Raw genomic sequence first — 18,515 nt, forward strand, 5'->3', positions numbered from 1 at the left:
TACACACAGGTGAAGCCCCGCCCCCAACCAATACTGTTGACATCACAAATCCACACAGGAATGTAAATATATTTGCAGATATACCCAGTAACAGCCACTCAAACACACTCACAGCTACAAGCCGTCACACTCTATAAATACACAAACTCAATTTTTCACATATCCTCCTTCATTGACATTCATCACACTCTGATACATATACAAGTACATTTAAATGCTCACAAATAGGCACACTCGCAAGCACAATGACAAAACACAGATACTCCTGTATTCTAAGGACACGGGCACCTACACAATATAGATCCTTGAAAACACAACACTCATGAAAATCAAGGACATACACACGCGTTGTCACACACTCACACAGATACGCACATGCAGACACCCTCAAACACACTCGTGCACCACCCAAACTTGCAGAGACCACACACTGGTGCGGACACAGACACCCATTCTTGGACGCTCCCAAGACACAATGAGAAACAGGTGCACCCACGCGCGCGCTGCCTCCAGGGCCGGAATGACAAGCTCACATCCTCATCTAAGGGAACAACACTTGTGCCGGCTCCCACGCCGCAAGCCGAGGGTCCCTCATCCTCCCCAGGGCGCGCACACAGACAAGCGCGCGCGGGCGCGCACACACACAGACACTCCTCCGCAGCCTCCCCCGCCGCCACCGCAGTCTGGGCCCGCCCCACCCTGCGGCGGCGAGGGGCCGGGCGAGGCGAGGGGACCTGGCGAGGCGAGGGGACCGGGTCAGGCGAGGGGACCGGGTAGGGGGCCAGGGCCGGGGGCGGGGCGCACCTGGGCTCCGCCCCGGGGCGGGGCCGACGCAGCGTCGCGAGCGCGAGCGGCCGCACCTGGCTCGCCTGCGGTGGTGGTGGTGGTGGCGGCGGCGGCTGTGGTGGCGGCCGCGGGCCCGGCCCCGGGTGCGAGCGCGGCGAAGCCCAGCCCGAGCGAGCGCGGAGCCGGTGCCCGCAGCCCCCGCGCCGCCATGGTGGAGGCGGCGCCCCCGGGGCCCGGGCCGCTGCGGAGGACCTTCCTGGTGCCCGAGATCAAGTCGCTGGACCAGTACGATTTCTCGCGGGCCAAGGCGGCGGCCAGCCTGGCGTGGGTGCTGCGGGCCGCGTTCGGGGGCGCAGGTACCGGGGCCGGGGGAAGAGGGGGGCGGCAGGTGCGGGGGGCGGGGCGCCGCGCTGGGGAGGCCGGGGCCGTGGGAACAATAGCGCCGGCCGCCGGGGGCGGGGGGGTCCCCGGGCCTGGGCTCCTCGGCGCCGGGCCTCTGGGCTTCCTGCTCGGCCCGGGCGGTGGACTTTGCCCGCGCGGCTGCGGGAGCGCGGTGGGGGTGGGGCCGGCTGCCCAGCTCCGCGCCACGACCGGGGCGTCCGGGTCCCCAGGTGAGCCGGGCAGGGTCTGTGGGCCGAGTGGGGTCCCCAGGGCGAGCCTCGCTTCTGGCACGTCCTCCCCCCACCCTTTACACCCTCATATCACGCGCCCGCGAGGACCCCCGCCCCTGTCCAGGCCGGACACACACACCCCGCGTCGGCCCTGCCTGCGCTGCGGGCGGCGAAGGGAGCTCCAGGAAGCCCCTCTCTCGCCTCCATGGCCCCGGCCGGCGGCTGGCAGCTGTGACTTATTGCCCCATTTTACTCAGGAGGCGGGCGAGCCCGGCAGAAGGGAAATGGCTTATCCATGATCGCCGGGAGTGGGGGCCCAGGTGTGGGGCCTTGTCCCACTTCCTCCCCAAGACCCACATGGTGGAGACCTCGGGCCACCCCATGGGGGAGGAGGATGCGGGTGCATCCCTAGGATTTGAGGCCCAAGGCAGTTTCAGTCATGGCCTTATGCCAGAGCCAGGAGTCAGGGCCTGGCCATGGGGAAGAGGAGTTAATTAAGGTCTGGGCCTTCTGGGGGGACGCCCTGCCCGCCTACGGGTCCTGCCCACTGGTGTTGGCACCAGCTGAGCGCAGCCCATCCCCCCTTCAGTGGCCTTCCCAGATCAACCTGTTCTGGGTGTGGGTCTTGGTGACAGCTGTCCGTCTGTCTCCTGGTTCTGCCTGAGCCTGTCTTTTTCTCCCAGTCTCTTTCCCTGCAGTCTCCCAGGCAGGGCCCACTCGAGGGCCCACCCACCCCCAAATACCTGCTTGAGGAAGAGAGGAAGGATTGGCGGGGAGAGAGCCCAGCCTGCCCCAGTCCCCGGCATCCCAAGTTAGGAGGCCGCAGAGGACTCAGCTTTGGGAATCAGCTGGGTTGAGTGCCACGCTCCCCCAGAATGTGGCCGAATTAACCCAATTCTCTAAGCTTCTGTTGAGTCCTCTGTAAAAGAAAGCATGTATTCACTTTGTTATCCACTTCACAATTGTCCACTAAGCCCCAGGGCAGTGCTGGGGTGAGTGGGGTCCCAGTTCCATCTTTCACAAGGTGAGACAGACAGACCATGGGATTCTTCTGTGTCTGGCCCCACTGTACACACTAAGTGGATGTCGCTGTTTCTGCTGCCATGACTGGTGGTATTTTTATTAAAGATAATATTATTTGTCCTCTGGCCAGGGGACCAAAGAGAAATTACTATTCCATTTTGCAGAAAGAAAAGTCAGGTCTCTGGGAGGATGCCCTGACTCACCCGGTTCTGTTTTCACTGACTCAGCTCCCCCAAATTGTGTGATATGGTCCCGGAGGGTCAAGTTCAGTCTGTCCCCTCACCCATGTTCTCTGAACAGAGGGGGACTGAGGAAGGGGGGACCCCAGGCTCTAAGCAGGAAGTGGTGAGCAGAGCCCTGCTTGATCCATGAACTCTGGAACTCTTTACTGATGCCTGTTGGGTGCCAGGCCAGTGCTGGGCTCTCAGGACAGAAAAGATGGGGATGAACTCTGGAGAGAGGATGATGGGCCCTGAAACCAGACGGTTGCTTCTTCTGGTGATAAAGCCGGTGATGTCCAAGCAGTGTTGAAGAGGGCTGCCAGCCCTGCAGAGGGGCTGGGGGAGGAAATCCTAGAAGTCTTCCAGGGAAGGGGGTAGAAAGGACAGACAGCTCACTAGAGGGAGCATTTGGACCTTGAAGGGTGTGTAGGAGTTTTCTAGGGGGAGGAGACCCACAGGGAGTTCTCTGTGCTGTGCCCAGGAGTGGCTGGGGATGATGAGGGAGTCTGGTGCCATTGGAGAGGTCCTCTCAGGCCACATGTGGGGATCTAAGGGCCTTGGGGAGCCGGGGAAGGTGTTTGGGAACTGAGAAGATGAGATCAGCTATGCAGTTGCCCCTCTGGGGAAAAATGGCTAGGGGGAAGGGGTCTTTCTGGTGGCCCAGGGCACAGGCCTGAGGAGGTTGGGCAGGAATGCAGGCTAGTGGGCTCCACAGTGAGCTCAGAGATAAGATAAGGAAGGGTGCCATCTTTACACAAGTTTGGGAAACACTACGTGCAGTCCCTCAGGCCGCCAGAACTTCCCTGTGATGCTCTAGGGAGCTAGGGTCCTGTCGGCTCCACCCTCTACTAGCTCTTTGATCTTGGCCAAGTCTGGGTCTATGTTTTCCCACCTGTACCATGGATAAGTTTCATAAGAATTCCATGAGCAAGGGGGGCGGGAGGAGGCTCAAGAGGGAGGGGATATATGAATACTTATGGCTGATTCACGGTGTATGGGAGAAACCAATACATTGTAGAGCAGTTATCCTCCAGTTAAAAAAAGAAGAGGAATGCCATGAGCAGATGCACACGGGAGGGTGGCCCAAAGGCTACTTGTGCTGTCCAGTGTGTTTGCCATCAGCTTCAGCATCAGTCCTTCCCATAAATATTCAGGGTTGATTTCCTTTAGGACTGACTGGTTTGATCTCCTTGCAGTCCAAGGGAGTCTCAAGAGCAACATGTGGCTGATCTGACTTGTGAGAGAAAAAAAATGTGAACATCTCATTAATAATGTTTTTATGTTGACATGTTGAAATAATATTTTGGGTATATATATGTGAGATATGTTACTAAGATATATATTACTTATATATATATATATATATAGGGTGAGATATATTATAAGGTCTTGTTACTCCTTGCTGCTTTTTAAACGGTGCAATCGAAAAATTTAAACTTCTTGTGTGGCTCGTATTCTATTCCTGTTGGACAGTATTAAGTGCTCCGATAAACATAGCGTAGAGCCAATAAAAATAGCATAGAGCCGCAGTTCTCAACCGAGGATGAGTTTGTCACTTAGGGGCCGTGTTTGGGAATATCTTTGGTTGTCACTATTAGAGACGACAGTGCTCTTGTCAGCTCTCGAGGAGAGATCAGGAAGCCTGCTAAACATTTTACAATGCCCAGAACAGCATTCCCTGCCCCAATTCCCCACACCTAGAGCCCCACTAAACACACATCATCACAAATCCCAGTTGTGCCTCGGCAAAGACACACTAGTATAACCTAAGTACTTGATAAACATTAAGAGTGCTTGGTTGTGTCTGACTCTTTGCAGCCCTATGGACTGTTGCCCACCAGGCTCTTCTATCCCTGGGATTTCCCAGACAAGAATACTGGAGTGGGTTGCCATGCCCTCCTCCAGGGGATTTTCCCCTCCCAGGGATCAAACCCACATCTCTTGTGTCTTCTGCATTGGCACGTGAATTCTTTACCACCGCACCACCTGGGAAGCCCCTGACCTCGGAAGCCCCTTAGTAAACAGTAGCCATCAGTAGCTCTAGCTCAAGTTGTCATCTTCAAGGCCCTGACATGTCCTGCAGGAAAGAAACTTGTTTCATTTTGTTGATGAGAGCAGGAAAGAAACCTGGAGCTAGAGAGGGAGGGAGGAGGGTTTGGCTTCAGGGGATGCCAGGAGCTGCAGCCCAGTGAGTCGAAGCTGGATGCTGGAGGTGGGGAGAGAGAAGGAGGGATGGTGTTCTCTCACTGTGATGGGAAGAGAGAAGGAGAAAGATGCTAAGGATTAGGGGCAATGCCTGGGCTGCAGCAGGGGGCAGTGCTCAGATGACTATGGAAGCCATCATTGCGGTGGGAAGGAGGTGGGGAGAGCGTGTCCATTGACAGGGCTGCTCAGACAGAGCTATCAGGAGCCCAGCAATGAAAAGGCATGGAGGCAGGCAGCCAGGCTTGAGTGGTGGGAGAAAGAGAAAAGAGATAGGATGTTGGGAGACACCAGAGGGAGGAAGACTTCCCAAAGAAGGAGGTGCTCGGCAGAGAGCCCAGGCAAGATAGTGGGTGTTGGAAGGCCACTGCTGGCCTTGGGAAGGCTGGGAGCTACAAGGGAAGGAACGGATGGGGAGGATGGGGAGGGGTTGGATCGGGAGTAGGGTGGAAGGAAAGAGAACCTGGAGAACTCTTTTTTCTTTTTTTTTAATTGGAGTATAGTTACAATGTTGTGTTTAGTTTCACGTGAACAACAAAGTGACTCAGTTATACATACATATATAGGCTTCCCAGGTGGCAAAATGGTAAAGACTCCACCTGTCAGTGAGGGATATGCAAGAGACATGAGTTCATCCCTGGGTCGGAAAGATCCCCTGGAGTAGGAAATGGCAACCTGCTCCAGGATTCTTGCCTTGAAAATTCCATGGACAAAGGAGCTGACGAGCTACAGTCCATGGGGTTGCAAAGAGCCGGACATGACTGAACACACACACACACATTCATTTTCAGATTCTTTTTCAGTATAGCTTGTTACAAGATACTGAGTATAGTTTTCTGTGCTCTGCATTGGTCCTAGTTGGTTATCTAGTTCATAGTACTACGTATATGTTAATCCTAAACTCCTAATTAATCGCTCCCCACTTCCCCTTTAGTAACCCTAAGTTTGTTTTCTGTGTCTGTAAGTCTTGTTTTGTAAATAAGCCCCTTTGTATCATTTTTTTAGATTCCACATATGGAATATTCCACATATTCCAAGTGATGGGGTTTGATATTTGTGTTTCTCTGTCTGACTTCACATAATATAATCTCTCGCTCTGGGGAACTTTCCCTTCAAGGGTCAGGGAGATGGCCCAACTCTTTGCAAGGTTTAGGTATTAAGTGGGAAGAAGGTCAAGTGTGAGTTTAAGGGGTGGGGAAAGATCAGGGGGGCCAGGGAGGGGTTGAAGGCAAGGGTGCCTGGGTCCTTGAAGCTGAGGGTAGCTGAGGGCCAGGACCCCGGGGGAGCACTGCTGTGAATTCAGGCACCTGAGGAAGGCCTGGTATATCACGTTCAAATGTTTCTAAACAAATGTTTCTAAACAGTACAATCCCGCCTCCTCACATTCTTCCAACACAGGCAGAACCCAAGTGTACAGAGCAGCAGCTCTGACTGGGATAAGACTTGGGGCTCCCTGGAAGGCCCAGGAGGGCAGGCCCAGGAGGGTTGGATCCTCCTTCTCTACCTCCCAAGTCCTTCCTAGTGGCTCTGATTTTTCTCCTCCTCACCCTTGGGTTCTACTTGGTTGGGGTTCTGCTACTGCCCCCCTCCCCCAGGGCTTCCTCAAGCCTCCTCGTCTTACCTTGTCCCTCTCTTTCAGAGTTTCCCTGGCTGCCTCTAAGTCCCAGGCCCTCCTGTACCCCCATCTCAGCCAACACCCTCTTTCTCCCGCCTGTCTTCCCCATCCAGATAGGGCTCTGGGTGCCTCTCTTCCCCCCACCCCCTCCCTTCAGTCACCAAGTTCAGGCCGTTTACCCCTCTCAATGTATTTGCAGTCTGTCCCCTCCTCCATTCTATGCCCCTCCAGCCAGCCCCCTGCTCCACAGCTCATCCCACCTCCAGCCTCCACTCTAAGGGTGTAGTCTCCTTGAGACTTGGGTTTGAATCCCAGTCCCAACCTTTTTTTTGTTTTCCTAAATATTTATTTGTTTGGATATTGTTGCGGCATGTGGGATCTAGTTCCCTAACCAGGGGAGTGCAGAGTCTTAGCTACTGGCCCACCAGCGAAGTCCCAGCCTTGATGAGCTGTGGGGCCTTGGTGCCTAGGTTTCCTCATCTATAAAGCGGAGTTACCACTCGTGTCCAGGCTGCCTCTTCCTAGGGTTGCTGTAAGGGGAAGCACCGGGAATGTCCATTAACCCTTCTAGTCACTGCTGTTCTTAGGTGAGGATGAGAGGCGTGGCTTCAAGACCCCGCCTATCTGACCTCCATTTCCACTCTGGGTCCAAGTGCCCGCCACTTCCTCTAGGCACGGTGCTCCGTCCCACCGTCTCCCCTTTGTATGCAGATCCCCCTGCCAGAAACACCAGCATCTCTTCCTCTGGGAAACTCCTCCACATTTGCGCCTCTCGTCTTAGCCTAGCTCCCCTATTCTCCCATCTTGGTGCCATCCTCCTTGGCACAGACCTGCCCCAACCCACATCCCACCGACCCCCTGCTTTAATTGGGGCCATGTAATTGTATGTAATGGAGAAGGCACCCCACTCCAGTACTCTTGCCTGGAAAATCCCATGGACGGAGGAGCCTGGAAGGCTGCAGTCCATGGCATCGCTGAGGGTCAGACACGACAGAGCGACTTCACTTCCGCTTTTCACTTTCATACATTGGAGAAGGCAATGGCAACCCACTCCAGCGTTCTTGCCTTGAGAATCCCAGGGACGGGGGAGCCTGGTGGGGTGCCGTCTATGGGGTCGCACAGAGTCGGACACGACTGAAGAGACTTGGCAGTAGTAATTGTATGTAAGGGCTTCCCTGGTGGCTCAGACGGGAAAGAATCGGCCTGCAATGCTGGAGTTCCGGGTTCGATCCCTGGGTTGATCCCTGGGTCCTGGAGAAGGGAATGGCTACTCACTTCAGTATTCTTACCTGGATAATTCCATGGACAGAGGCGCCTGGTAGGCTACATAGTCCATGGGGTTGCAAGTATGGGGGTTTGTGCCCCGTGGCCCTGACCCTGCCATTACCTCCACTCCGCCCCCGCAGAGCATGTGCCCTCGGAGCTGTGGGAGCCCTTCTACACGGATCAGTACGCCCAGGAGCATGTGAAGCCCCCGGTGACAAGGCTGCTGCTCTCGGCCGAGCTGTACTGCCGGGCCTGGCGCCAGGCGCTGCCTCAGCTAGAAGCACCCCCTAACCCCTCTGCGCTTCTGGCACTGCTGGCCCGGAGGGGCACAGTGCCAGCGCTGCCCGAGCGCCCGGTGCAGGAGGCCGACCTGAGGCACCAGCCTATCCTCATGGTAGGCCCCGCCCCACCAAACAAGGTCCCTCACCCACCAAGGCTCCGCCCATCATGCCTGGCTCCTCCTACCAAGTCAGGCACCTCCCCAAAAGGCGCTACTCGGGGTGCCAGATCGCTAAGGCCTACTTTGTGACCTCCAAGTATTCTGGCCTGGAGAATTCCATGGGCTGTATAGTCCATGAGGTCGCAAAGAGTTAGACACTGAGCGACTTTAACTTTCCTGTTCAAGCTTGGCCTGCTTCCCAAGCCCGTCCCACTGTAAGCCCCTCCCACCTCCAGGCTTTTCCTGTTTCTTTTCCCTTGGAGGCCTCCAACCTGCGCTCTGGGCTCACCCTTCAGCCCTTGCCCCCACAGGGAGCCCACCTAGCTGTCATTGATGCCCTCATGGTTGCCTTCGCCTTCGAGTGGACAAAGACACTGCCTGGTCCCTTGGCCCTAGCCAGCTTGGAGCACAAGCTCCTTTTCTGGGTAGACACGGTAGGTGGGGGCTGGGCCGAGATGGGGGTGCGGGAGGTGGCCAGGACTGGTCCAGTGACTGGAGTGCTAACCTCTCCCTGCTCCGCAGACCATCCGGCGGCTGCAGGAGAAGACGGAGCAGGAAGCTGCCCAGAGAGCATCTCCGGCGGCCCCTGCAGATGGGGTGGCCCCAGCGCAGCCTTCGGTGAGGCTGGGGTGATGGATGGAAGGATGGAGGGGCGGATCTTTGAGGGCTGGATGGGTAGGTTGGGGCTGCCTCGAGGCCATTCCTGCTCTTGGGGGGGCCGGAAGTGACTCTCTCTTTCTCTCTGCCCCCTTGCCTCTGCCCACTCCTGCCACACTCTCCTCTCTGCCTCTCTGGCATCAGTGCCCCACACGCTGGTACTGGAAGCTGGTTCCTGTAAGTGGGGCTGTCTCTCTGCCCTGTCTGCCTGCCCTGCTTGTCGCTGTCTGTGTGTCTCTTTCTGCCTGCCTGTCCCGCTCCCTCTCCTATTCTCCCCTGCTCCCAGTTATGAGCAAAGGAAGTGGGACCCAGCCCTGGGGGACAGAGGGAAGCCCTTTGGGGAACCAAGGCAAGAGGGTCATCTCTGCTCTTACTTGTCCCCTGGTACATGACTCCCCTCCCAGTAATCCAGAGGCTTGTCCACCTGAGCCGAGGTGGGGAGACCTCTGGGGCTTCTGAAGGGAGGACCCCAACCCATCAGACCCATGGATCCTGACCCCAGCAGGCAGGGCACAGGGAGAAGACCCCTCTGGCCAAGAGGAAGATCATCAGACCCAAAAGAGGGGAGAGGAACCTTCCTAACTGAGCCTCCAGCTTCCCTAAGGACAGCTCCCTGCTCCCAGCTCTGGAGGCACTGGGGTGTCCATCCCTGAAGTGCAACAAGGGGAAACTGACCACTGCAAGTGGGGTGAGGGTGGGGGTGCTTTGGGCTGAAGCCCCTGCCTTTGCTCACTTCAGGGCCTCCTCCTTCCCCCCACCCTAGGGCCTGGGTCGGGGGCTCCTCTCCTGCCTACCTGCTTCCTCTGCATCCCCTCCCCAGCCGGGGCCTGCGTCTTTTGAGTGGGTGGGGGAGGACTTCCTGCATGAGAGGCTGCTCTGTTGGGTCCCTCCATGCTGGGAGGTGCTGGGGTCCCCAAAGCCGGCCAGAGCACAGCCAGGGAGTTGGACGGCCAGGGCTCAGGACAGGGGTCAGGGCCGTCCCCCATCCCAGAGGTGTGCTTGGGGGCCCAGCAAGTCAGCACCCCTCCCGCCCTGCTGACGGCTGCTCCTCTCCCCCCCAGCACGCAATTGCCTTCTGTTTGAAGGAGTCGGGGAGCAAACCCCCCATGGTAATGTATCCCCCACCCCAGGGTCTCAGGAGTCCCTGCCCCCAGCCCCCGCTGCTGGCCTGGCTGCTCTCAGACACCTCCTCTGCCTCTTGCTGCTGCCCTTCCCCACCCTGCTCTAGGCTGGCCCCCCTCCCACTCTGGCTCTGGGACGCCCCCTGGCTTCACGCCCCTTCGTGGTAGAAACCCCAGGCCTCCCCACACAGCTTGCATGACCGCTGACTTGGAGGCCAGCCCGACCTCTGACCTGACACGGCTCCCACCCGCAGATTCGATACCGCAAGGACCGCGCGGTGGCCCGGCGTGCCCCCTGCTTTCCGACGGTGACCAGCCTCCAGGACCTGGCAAGCGGGGCTGCGCTGGCTGCCACAATCCACTGCTACTGCCCCCAGCTCTTGCGACTTGAGGGTGAGTGAGCGGCTCTGAGCCAGATCCTGTCCCAACGAGCCTGGCGCCCAGGCCTTGGCTCCTGTCTCCAGGTATCGCAGAGATTTTGTGTAGCTCCCAGGATTGGCAGACCCGAGTTTGAACCTCTCTCTTCTATTAATGAGCTGTGTGACCTTGCCCAAGTGTCTAAACCTCTCTGTGCTGCCTGTAATTCAGTGTGTGTTAGTTGCTCAGTCGTGTTTGACACTTTGTAACCCCACTGTAGCCCGCCAGGCTCCTCTGCCCATGGGATTCTCCAGGCAAGAATACTGGAGTGAGTTGTCATGCCCTCCTCCTGGGGATCTTGCCAACCCAGGGATCGAACCCAGGTCTCCTGCGTTGCAAGAAGATTCTTTCCCATCTGAGCCATACTGTTTGATTCCATAATTCAGTCCTGCAGCAAATATGAGTAGAGTACAAACTGTGTGCCAGATCCTATTGTAGGCACCAAGAGATCCAACCAAACCAATATGGACCTGCCCCTGGCCTCAGGCGGCTCACATCGTAGTTGAGAGAGAATGAACCATAAGTTCATCTCGAGGAATGTTCTGGATGTTAGGTACTTTGTTAGGTGCTGGGTAGTCAGAAGCCATTTGAGTTCTAGGGGGACTAGCATTCCAGGCGGTGAGGACAGTAGATGCAAAGACCTGAGGGACAGACAGCCTGTCATGACACCCACCTTATGAAGGGGGCCCGGCTCAGCTCATCAGTCGAAGGTGTCCGTGTATATTGTGTGCTGGGACCCTGTCCTCCTTCCCGGAGAGCCAGGGACCCAGGCATCCTGTCCCTACAGAGGTATGCCTCAAGGACCCCATGTCTGTGGCAGACAGCCTGTACAACCTCCAGCTGGTGCAGGATTTTTGTGCCTCCCGCCTCCCTCGGGGCTGCCCGCTGTCCTTGGAGGACCTTCTCTATGTTCCACCGCCCCTCAAGGTAAGGCTACCTCGTGGGCCTCATGGGCATCCGGGGCTGTGGGTCCAGGTGGCTGACCCTGCCTCTCGCCTCCAGGTCAACCTGATGGTGCTGCTGGCTGAGTTGTTCATGTGCTTCGAGGTGCTGAAACCCGACTTTGTGCAGGTCAAGGATCTGCCTGATGGTCACGGTAAGGCCTGGCCCTGGGCCTGGGGTGGGGTGGGGTTGAGGGGGATGGTGGGGAGAAGACCAAGCCCTGCCTGACCCTCTACTCTGTGTGCAGCCGCCTCCCCCCAGGCCACAGAGGCCTCTACTCCCCAGAACAACAGCGGCAGCAGGTACATCCCCTGGCAGGTGGAGACTTCCCAGCCACGACAGGTTCCTCCTCTGACTGGGTCAGCTAGAGGGGAGGTGTGGGGGGGCACTCTGGTCTCCACTCCCGGGGGGGATGGGGAGGGAGGGGGGGGACCTTGGCTGACACACCTGTCTTGGCAGCTCTCCTGTCTTCAATTTCCGCCATCCACTCCTGTCACCTGGGGGCCCCCAGTCCCCACTCCGAGGATCCACAGGTGAGGGCAGGGGAGGGCTTGTCACTGGAGATCCGCCCCCCCCACACCCCCACCCCCACCCCAAGACTGCCCCTGCTGACCTCATGTGGGCACCTTGTGACCCCTCCATTGGGTCTGTCTGGTACCTGAATGACTTCCTTGGTGACATTCACTGGCCCCCACAATGACCTCCCCAGGGGCTCACAAGGACCCCCTAGTGACACCACGTGGCCCCCAGCTATCCATCCACATAATGCCCCATCAGTGACTCACCCACTGACACTCCATGGCTCACCCCACCCAGGGTCCCCAGTGACCCCAGAATGACCACTCATCACCCCTCCCCAGGCTCGCTGAAGTCCTCCCCGACCATGTCCCACATGGAGGCCCTCGGCAAAGCCTGGAACCGTCAGCTCAGGTGAGCACATCGAAAGGGCCCGGGCAGTGGAGTCAGAGGGGCCAGAGTGGGGCCTGGACCTGTCCCAGGGGCTGACCCTTCCCTCCGGCCGCCCAGCCGTCCCCTTTCCCAGGCCGTGTCGTTCAGCACCCCCTTTGGCCTGGACAGCGACGTGGATGTTGTCATGGGAGACCCCGTCCTACTGCGCTCCGTCAGCTCAGACAGCCTGGGTCCCCAGCGCCCTGTGCCAGCCCGGACCCCCGCGCAGCCACCCCCGGAGACTAGCGACCTGCCTACCATCGAGGAGGCCCTGCAGATCATCCACAGTGCCGAGCCCCGGCTGCTGCCAGACGGGGCTGCCGATGGCAGCTTCTACCTCCACTCCCCCGAGGGGTCCTCCAAACTGCCGCTGGCTTCCCCCTACCCACCGGAGGGCACCTCGAAACCACTGCCTGAGGGGCCCACCAAAGTACCTGCCTACTTGCCCCACCCCGAGGGCCCCTCAAAACCGGCTCCCTGCCCAGCTGGGGAGGTATCAAAACCACCAGCCCTGCCTGAGGGCTCCCCAAAGGTGGCAACTTCGTCCCCAGCAGCCAGCAACTCTGAAGTGAAGATGACCAGCTTTGCTGAACGCAAGAAGCAGCTGGTGAAGGCTGAGGTCGAGGCCGGGTCCCCGGTGGCTACCCCAGGGGCACCAGAGGCCCTGAGCTCGGAGATGAGTGAGCTTGGAGCCCGGCTAGAGGAGAAACGCCGGGCCATTGAGGCCCAGAAGCGACGGATTGAGGCCATCTTTGCCAAGCACCGCCAGCGACTGGGCAAGAATGCTTTCCTGCAGGTGCAGCCCCGGGAGGCCGGTGGGGAAGCGGAGGCAGAGCTAGGCCCGGCCCCTGGCGGGGAGCGGCCAGCGGGTGAGGGCCAGGGTGAGCCGTCCCCACGGCCAAAGGCGGTGACCTTCTCACCAGAACTGGGCCCGGTGCCCCCCGAAGGACTGGGGGACTATAACCGGGCAGTGAGCAAGCTGAGCGCAGCGCTGAACTCTCTGCAACGGGACATGCAGAGGCTCACAGACCAGCAGCAGCGGCTCCTGGCCCCACCCGAGCCCTCCACGGCTGCCCCTACTCCTGCGGCCGCCGCGTGGGTCATCCCTGGTCCCACAGCGGGCCCCAAAGCTGCATCCCCCAGCCCCGCCCGGCGCACCCCAGCTGCCCGGCGCAGCCACGGGCCGGGCCCCAGCCCCGGCCCCAGCCCCACACCCCGCAGCCCCAAACACGCGCGGCCAGCAGAGCTGCGGCTGGCACCCCTGACCAGGGTGCTCACTCCCCCACACGACGTGGACAGCCTTCCCCACCTGCGCAAGTTCTCGCCAAGCCAGGTGCCGGTGCAGACGCGCTCCTCCATCCTCCTGGCTGAGGGGCCGCCCCCTGAGGAGCCTGCAGCACGGCCTGGCCTCATCGAGATCCCACTGAGCAGCTTGGAGGAGCCAGCGGCTGAGGACGAGGGAGATGGGAGCCCCCCTGGGGCTGAGGACTCCTTAGAGGAGGAAGCGTCTTCAGAGGGAGAGCCCCGCACCGGACTGGGCTTCTTCTATAAGGTAAGCACCTGAGCGGGGGTGGGGGGGGTGGGGGGGTGGGGGTGGGGTGGGGGGGTGGGGGTGGGGTGGGGGTGGGGTGGGGTGGGCGGGGCAGGTGGGCGAATGGATGGATGACCAGACAGGCAGGTGGACAGGTGGTCACATGGATGGGGCTTTCTCAGTGTATGATCAAACAGAGCTGGTAGGGGAACAGAGACAGATAGATGGTTAGCCAGGTGGGAGCAGGCAGACCTACAAGCTGCGGTCAGATGGACATGTAGATGGGGTGGGTAGTGGGTGAACAGAAAGTAAGTGGTAGACAGATGGACAGGGGTGGCCCAGTAGATGGATGGGTGGGTGGGTTATGGACAGATGAACAGGAACAGGTAGACAGACAGATGAGGCTGGCGTCTTCCACAGCATCCCCTCCCTCCTGTTCTCTCCTCCCCACTCCCAGCATGGCCCTACTAATTCTTTTGATTCTTCCACATCCAATCACTGTTCTTCCTGTTGGCATCCCCAGCCTGGGCCCGCACCTCTTACTTGGACACCAGCAGTCTTGTCCTGATTGGTCTCCACTGCCCACCCCTCACCACACACCAATCCCTGGCCACTGTGAAGTGAGCAGTTAGCATTTATTTAAAATGTAAATTGGACCTTGTCACTCCCCTGTCTGTGGTCTTCCCCAGTGGCTCAGACAGTAAAGAATCTGCCTGCAACGCAGGAGACTGGAGTTCGATCCCTGGGTCGGGAAGATCCCTTGGAGAAGGGAATGGCAACCCATTACAATATTCTTGTCTGGAGAATTCCACGGACAGAAGAGCCTGGCAGGCTATAGTCCATGGGGTCGCAGAGTCGGGCACAGCTGAGTGACTAACACACATTCCCCTATTTAAAACCCTCCTGTGGCTCCCCTTTGCTCCTAGAATAAACTGGCCTCCCTGCTCCACACCTGCTCAACCTTCTCTGGTCTCAGGGCCTTTGCGCTTCCTGTTCCCTCCCCAGAATGCACTCCTCACCACTCAACCCCACCCAGTTCAATCCACCTCATTCTCCTAGGCTGCTTCCTCCAGGAAGCCTCTCCTGCTATCTCCAGACTAGGATAGATCCTGCCCTACCAGTGTGCTCACCAGTGTTGTGTCCTAGCTGGGTTGAGGCCTTTGTGTGTCCAAAACCCAGCATGGGGTCACACACACAGCAGGCACCCACCAAATGCCTTCAGACCAATGACAAAAACTCAAGGACATTCGAGTGGCTGGCAGGCTGGGTCAAAACAGACTCCAGCCGAACCAGGGGAGAGACAGCCAGCTACACTCGGTGCCTGCCCCCAGGATGAAGACAAGCCCGAGGATGAGATGGCCCAGAAGCGGGCCAGCCTGCTGGAGCGGCAGCAGCGGCGAGCAGAGGAGGCGAGGCGGAGAAAACAGTGGCAGGAGGCCGAGAAGGAGCAGCGGAGGGAGGAGGCCTCGAGGTGAGGCTGAGCTCAGCCCCAGGACCTCTGCCCCCGGCAACCCAGCCACCTGTCTGACTGTGTTCATCTCCTCTGTGTGTAGGCTGGCCCAGGAGGAGGTGGCCCCCAGCCCCCCTGCACCCACAGCTCCTACGGCCTCTGCTGCAACCCCAGCCCCAGCTGCCCGGGCCCCCCCTGAGGAGGAGGTGGGCCCCCGGCGGGGGGAGTTCACACGGCTGGAGTATGAACGCCGGGCCCAGCTGAAGTTGATGGACGATCTTGATAAGGTGCTGCGGCCCCGGGCATCGGGGAGTGGGGGGCCGGGCCGCGGCGGTCGGAGGGCCCCTCGGCCACGCTCCGGTTGCTGTGATGACTCGGCCCTGGCTCGGAGCCCAGCCCGTGGACTGCTGGGTGAGGCCCCCCGGGGGCAAGCGGGGCGGCTTGGGGTATACACACAGGGCTGCGGTGTGGGGGATCAAGGCTTCCAGAAGGATGTGGGGGCCACAGCAGGGTAAAGGGTACTGGCCCAGAGTTCTCTCCGCAGCTTAACAGGTCAGGTACTGCTTCCCTACAGCCTGGCTTACGGGGGACGGGGGGCGGTCAGTGTAGGGTGAGGGTCTTAGGCAGGGTTGACCCCCATATGCCTTCTCCCACTGGCCAGGTCGGGCCCCCAGGCATACGTGGAGTTAAGGGGGCTTGGCAGGGGGTGCCTGACCTGGCACCCTCTGCTCCCAGGCTCTCGGCTCAGCAAAATCTACTCTCAGTCCACCCTGTCTCTGTCCACGGTGGCCAACGAGGCCCCCGGTAGCCTTGGCGTGAAGAGGCCCACGTCTCGGTGAGTTTGGCCTGGACGTGCAGGTGCTTATGTGGCAGGTGGCCTCTTGGAGTGTGCGTGTGTGTGTGTGCACCTAGGAGTGTGATATGGCGCCAGAGATGAAAGGTCACATACCTGAGACAGAACCCAAGGATGAGCCTTTCTGCTCTCATGTTCAGCATGCCCAGGGCTGGCCCTGGCCCTGTAGGGACTTAGGAGCATAGACAGAATCTGTGGATACATCCTGCTTTGCCGTGTCCTGGGCGCACCCCTGCTGGGTCTCACTGCATACTGATTTCATCCACCACTGACTGCACCCCCACCCCATCCCACCTCCCCCTGCAGGGCTCCATCTCCATCTGGCCTCATGTCCCCGAGCCGCCTGCCCGGCAGCCGTGAACGTGAGTGGGACAATGGCAGCAACGCATCTTCCCCGGCCTCAGTGCCTGAGTATACGGGTAGGTGGTGGGACTTTTGGGGGTGGCGGGGTGGTGAGCACCGGCCCCCACCAGTCCCTGCTCACTGCCCTGCCCCCTAGGTCCGCGGCTGTACAAGGAGCCGAGTGCCAAGTCCAACAAGTTCATCATCCACAATGCCCTGTCACACTGCTGCCTGGCAGGCAAGGTGAATGAGCCACAGAAGAACCGCATTCTTGAGGTAGGCCCTCACCAGGGCTTTATGGGCGGGGTCGGGGGCAGGTGGGGTTCTCTGGTGGCCTGGCTAACTGTGTCTGCCGCCCACCAGGAGATCGAGAAGAGCAAGGCCAACCACTTCCTGATCCTCTTCCGCGACTCGAGCTGCCAGTTCCGGGCCCTGTACACGTTGTCCGCAGAAACAGAGGAGCTGTCACGGCTGGCGGGCTACGGCCCCCGCACAGTCACACCAGCCATGGTCGAGGGCATCTACAAGTACAACTCAGACCGCAAGCGCTTCACGCAGATCCCCGCCAAGACCATGTCCATGAGCGTGGATGCCTTCACCATCCAGGGACACCTCTGGCAGAGCAAGAAGCCCACCACCCCCAAGAAGGGCAGCAGCACCCCCAAATAGCCCCGTCCTGGGTGGTCCGCAGGCCGGGCCCTGTGTACTCCGACTGCCGCCCCCTCCAGGGACCAGCCCGGAGGACAGACAGTCGGTGTTCCTGGGTCCTGTCTGTCCCCGACCTTGTCTGGGTGGGGCTGGAGTCCCCACCCCCTAATTTTTGTCCCGTCCTGCTGTGGGGGGCTGAGCTGGGAGGTTCAGGGACTCAGGGCTCAGCTCAGTCCCCCCCAACTGTCTGTCCTCCCCACCTTCTTGAATAAAGTAATTTAAAGAGAGTGAGACTACTGGAGACTACTGGCATCTCCCCGAGGCTGGCTGGGGGGCTGGGGACATCTCTGCAGGAGAGGGTTTCCCACACTCGCCAACCATTTCCTGTCTCCCAGTTCTCTCTTGATCCTGCTCCAGCCTCTTGTCTGCCCCCTTCGATGGCTCTGGTGTAGCTCCTGCCAAGGTCTGGTATGACTCCCCTGCCAGGGCCCCGTGGCCGCTTCCCAGCTGCCTCTTCGCTGAACTCCTGGGCACCTGGGGCTTCCGGCCAGCCCTCCCCACCCCCACTGGCTTCATTTTCCTCCTCAGCCTGGCTGTTATTATCGGCCCCTCCTGCCATTTGGTCTTTGGCCAACTGCTAAATTTGATCTTCTCTCCCCAAGCCGCCTGGCTACGTTTCTAGACTGCCTCTGGGCCAGGGGGTCCTGTTTCTCTCATCGGAGCTCCAGGTCTGAGGTTGCACCTGGGCATGGCCCCCGGATGTCTCAGGTGGAGGAGCTATGTCACAAGCTCAAGTGGGGAACCTCAGCCTCCCCAGGGTCACCTGATCCTGCACAGTCGCCTCCTGAAGGCCTACCTGCTCACTCGCTTCTCTGTCCCCATGACTGCATCCCCAGTCACCTCCTGCCACCAGCCGGTCCCACAGCAGTCTGCCTGGCCTGTTAAGGGCACAAATCTGATTAAGTCCCTGAATGCTTCAAATCCTTTAATAGCTTAGAGCCCGATAATGGCTTCCCAGAGCTTAGGACTAAGGACCACGCCCTGGCTGTGGCCCAGGGCCGAGGCCTGGCTCCTGGCTGCTGTCCAGGTAGAGAATAGCCTTGCTAAGATCACAGAGGTGGTCAGGGCCTGCCTGCCTCCAAAGCTCTCAGACTAGTCACCTCCCAAGGGTGGGGGGGTGCCGCCCTCGCCCAGGGAGGAAGGGTTCGAGGTGGGGTGCTGTCTACCTGCTGATGGGAAGCAGGGCAGGGCCCTCCAGGATCAGGCCCTCAGGCCGCAGAGAGACTGGCCTCTCAGAGTCCAGAACTGGCTTGGTGGGGTGAGGGTGGGGCAGGTGCCTGCCCTGGCCTGGAGCCCAGCTGCCCCACCTCCCACACGAGCCAATTCAGGGGTGGAGGGGGGCGGAGCGCTGAGTTGGCAAACCCCTCAGGCACCTGGGCAGCA

At 59.4% G+C, this 18,515-nt stretch overlaps 1 protein-coding gene and 1 long non-coding RNA gene across 7 annotated transcripts; one reads left to right on the top strand and one right to left on the bottom strand.

Moving 5' to 3' along the window:
* The first annotated feature begins 831 nt into the window (after window positions 1–831).
* Window positions 832–17,359, top strand: CAMSAP3 (calmodulin regulated spectrin associated protein family member 3). 6 transcript variants are annotated; one of them, XM_069589303.1, is made up of 19 exons: window positions 856–1,142; window positions 7,865–8,118; window positions 8,475–8,597; window positions 8,686–8,781; window positions 8,965–8,997; window positions 9,882–9,929; window positions 10,196–10,334; window positions 11,146–11,285; window positions 11,361–11,454; window positions 11,548–11,602; window positions 11,760–11,833; window positions 12,161–12,230; window positions 12,327–13,800; window positions 15,111–15,250; window positions 15,333–15,640; window positions 15,965–16,064; window positions 16,389–16,501; window positions 16,582–16,700; window positions 16,788–17,359. In XM_069589303.1, the coding sequence occupies exons 1-19, from the start codon at window positions 995–997 to the stop codon at window positions 17,091–17,093; spliced, it is 3,834 nt and encodes a 1,277-aa protein (XP_069445404.1). In that variant the 5' UTR covers window positions 856–994; the 3' UTR covers window positions 17,094–17,359. The 6 variants fall into 6 exon arrangements, with proteins under 6 accessions (XP_069445399.1, XP_069445403.1, XP_069445401.1 ...); XM_069589299.1 differs by having other exon boundaries at window positions 874–1,142; window positions 12,378–13,800; XM_069589298.1 differs by lacking the exon at window positions 8,965–8,997 and having other exon boundaries at window positions 832–1,142.
* Window positions 16,693–18,505, bottom strand: LOC138440207 (uncharacterized). The gene is made up of 3 exons (XR_011256967.1): window positions 18,299–18,505; window positions 17,929–18,010; window positions 16,693–16,856 (listed from the first exon to the last, which is right to left on the bottom strand). It is a non-coding gene; the product is annotated as an uncharacterized lncRNA (long non-coding RNA).
* Between the last annotated feature and the right edge of the window lie 10 nt (window positions 18,506–18,515).

Source organism: Ovis canadensis, chromosome 5 (assembly GCF_042477335.2).
Source record: "Ovis canadensis isolate MfBH-ARS-UI-01 breed Bighorn chromosome 5, ARS-UI_OviCan_v2, whole genome shotgun sequence".
Classification (NCBI taxonomy): Eukaryota; Metazoa; Chordata; class Mammalia; order Artiodactyla; family Bovidae; genus Ovis; species Ovis canadensis.

Bases quoted from the DNA above. Each gene is read 5' to 3' on its own strand.
- CAMSAP3 (XM_069589303.1), top strand. From the start codon at position 995: ATGGTGGAGGCGGCGCCCCCGGGGCCCGGGCCGCTGCGGAGGACCTTC. The intron at 8,782-8,964 runs GTGAGGCTGGGG...CTCTGGCATCAG, and splicing joins TGGCCCCAGCGCAGCCTTCG to TGCCCCACACGCTGGTACTG. The intron at 10,335-11,145 runs GTGAGTGAGCGG...CTGTCCCTACAG, and splicing joins CCAGCTCTTGCGACTTGAGG to AGGTATGCCTCAAGGACCCC.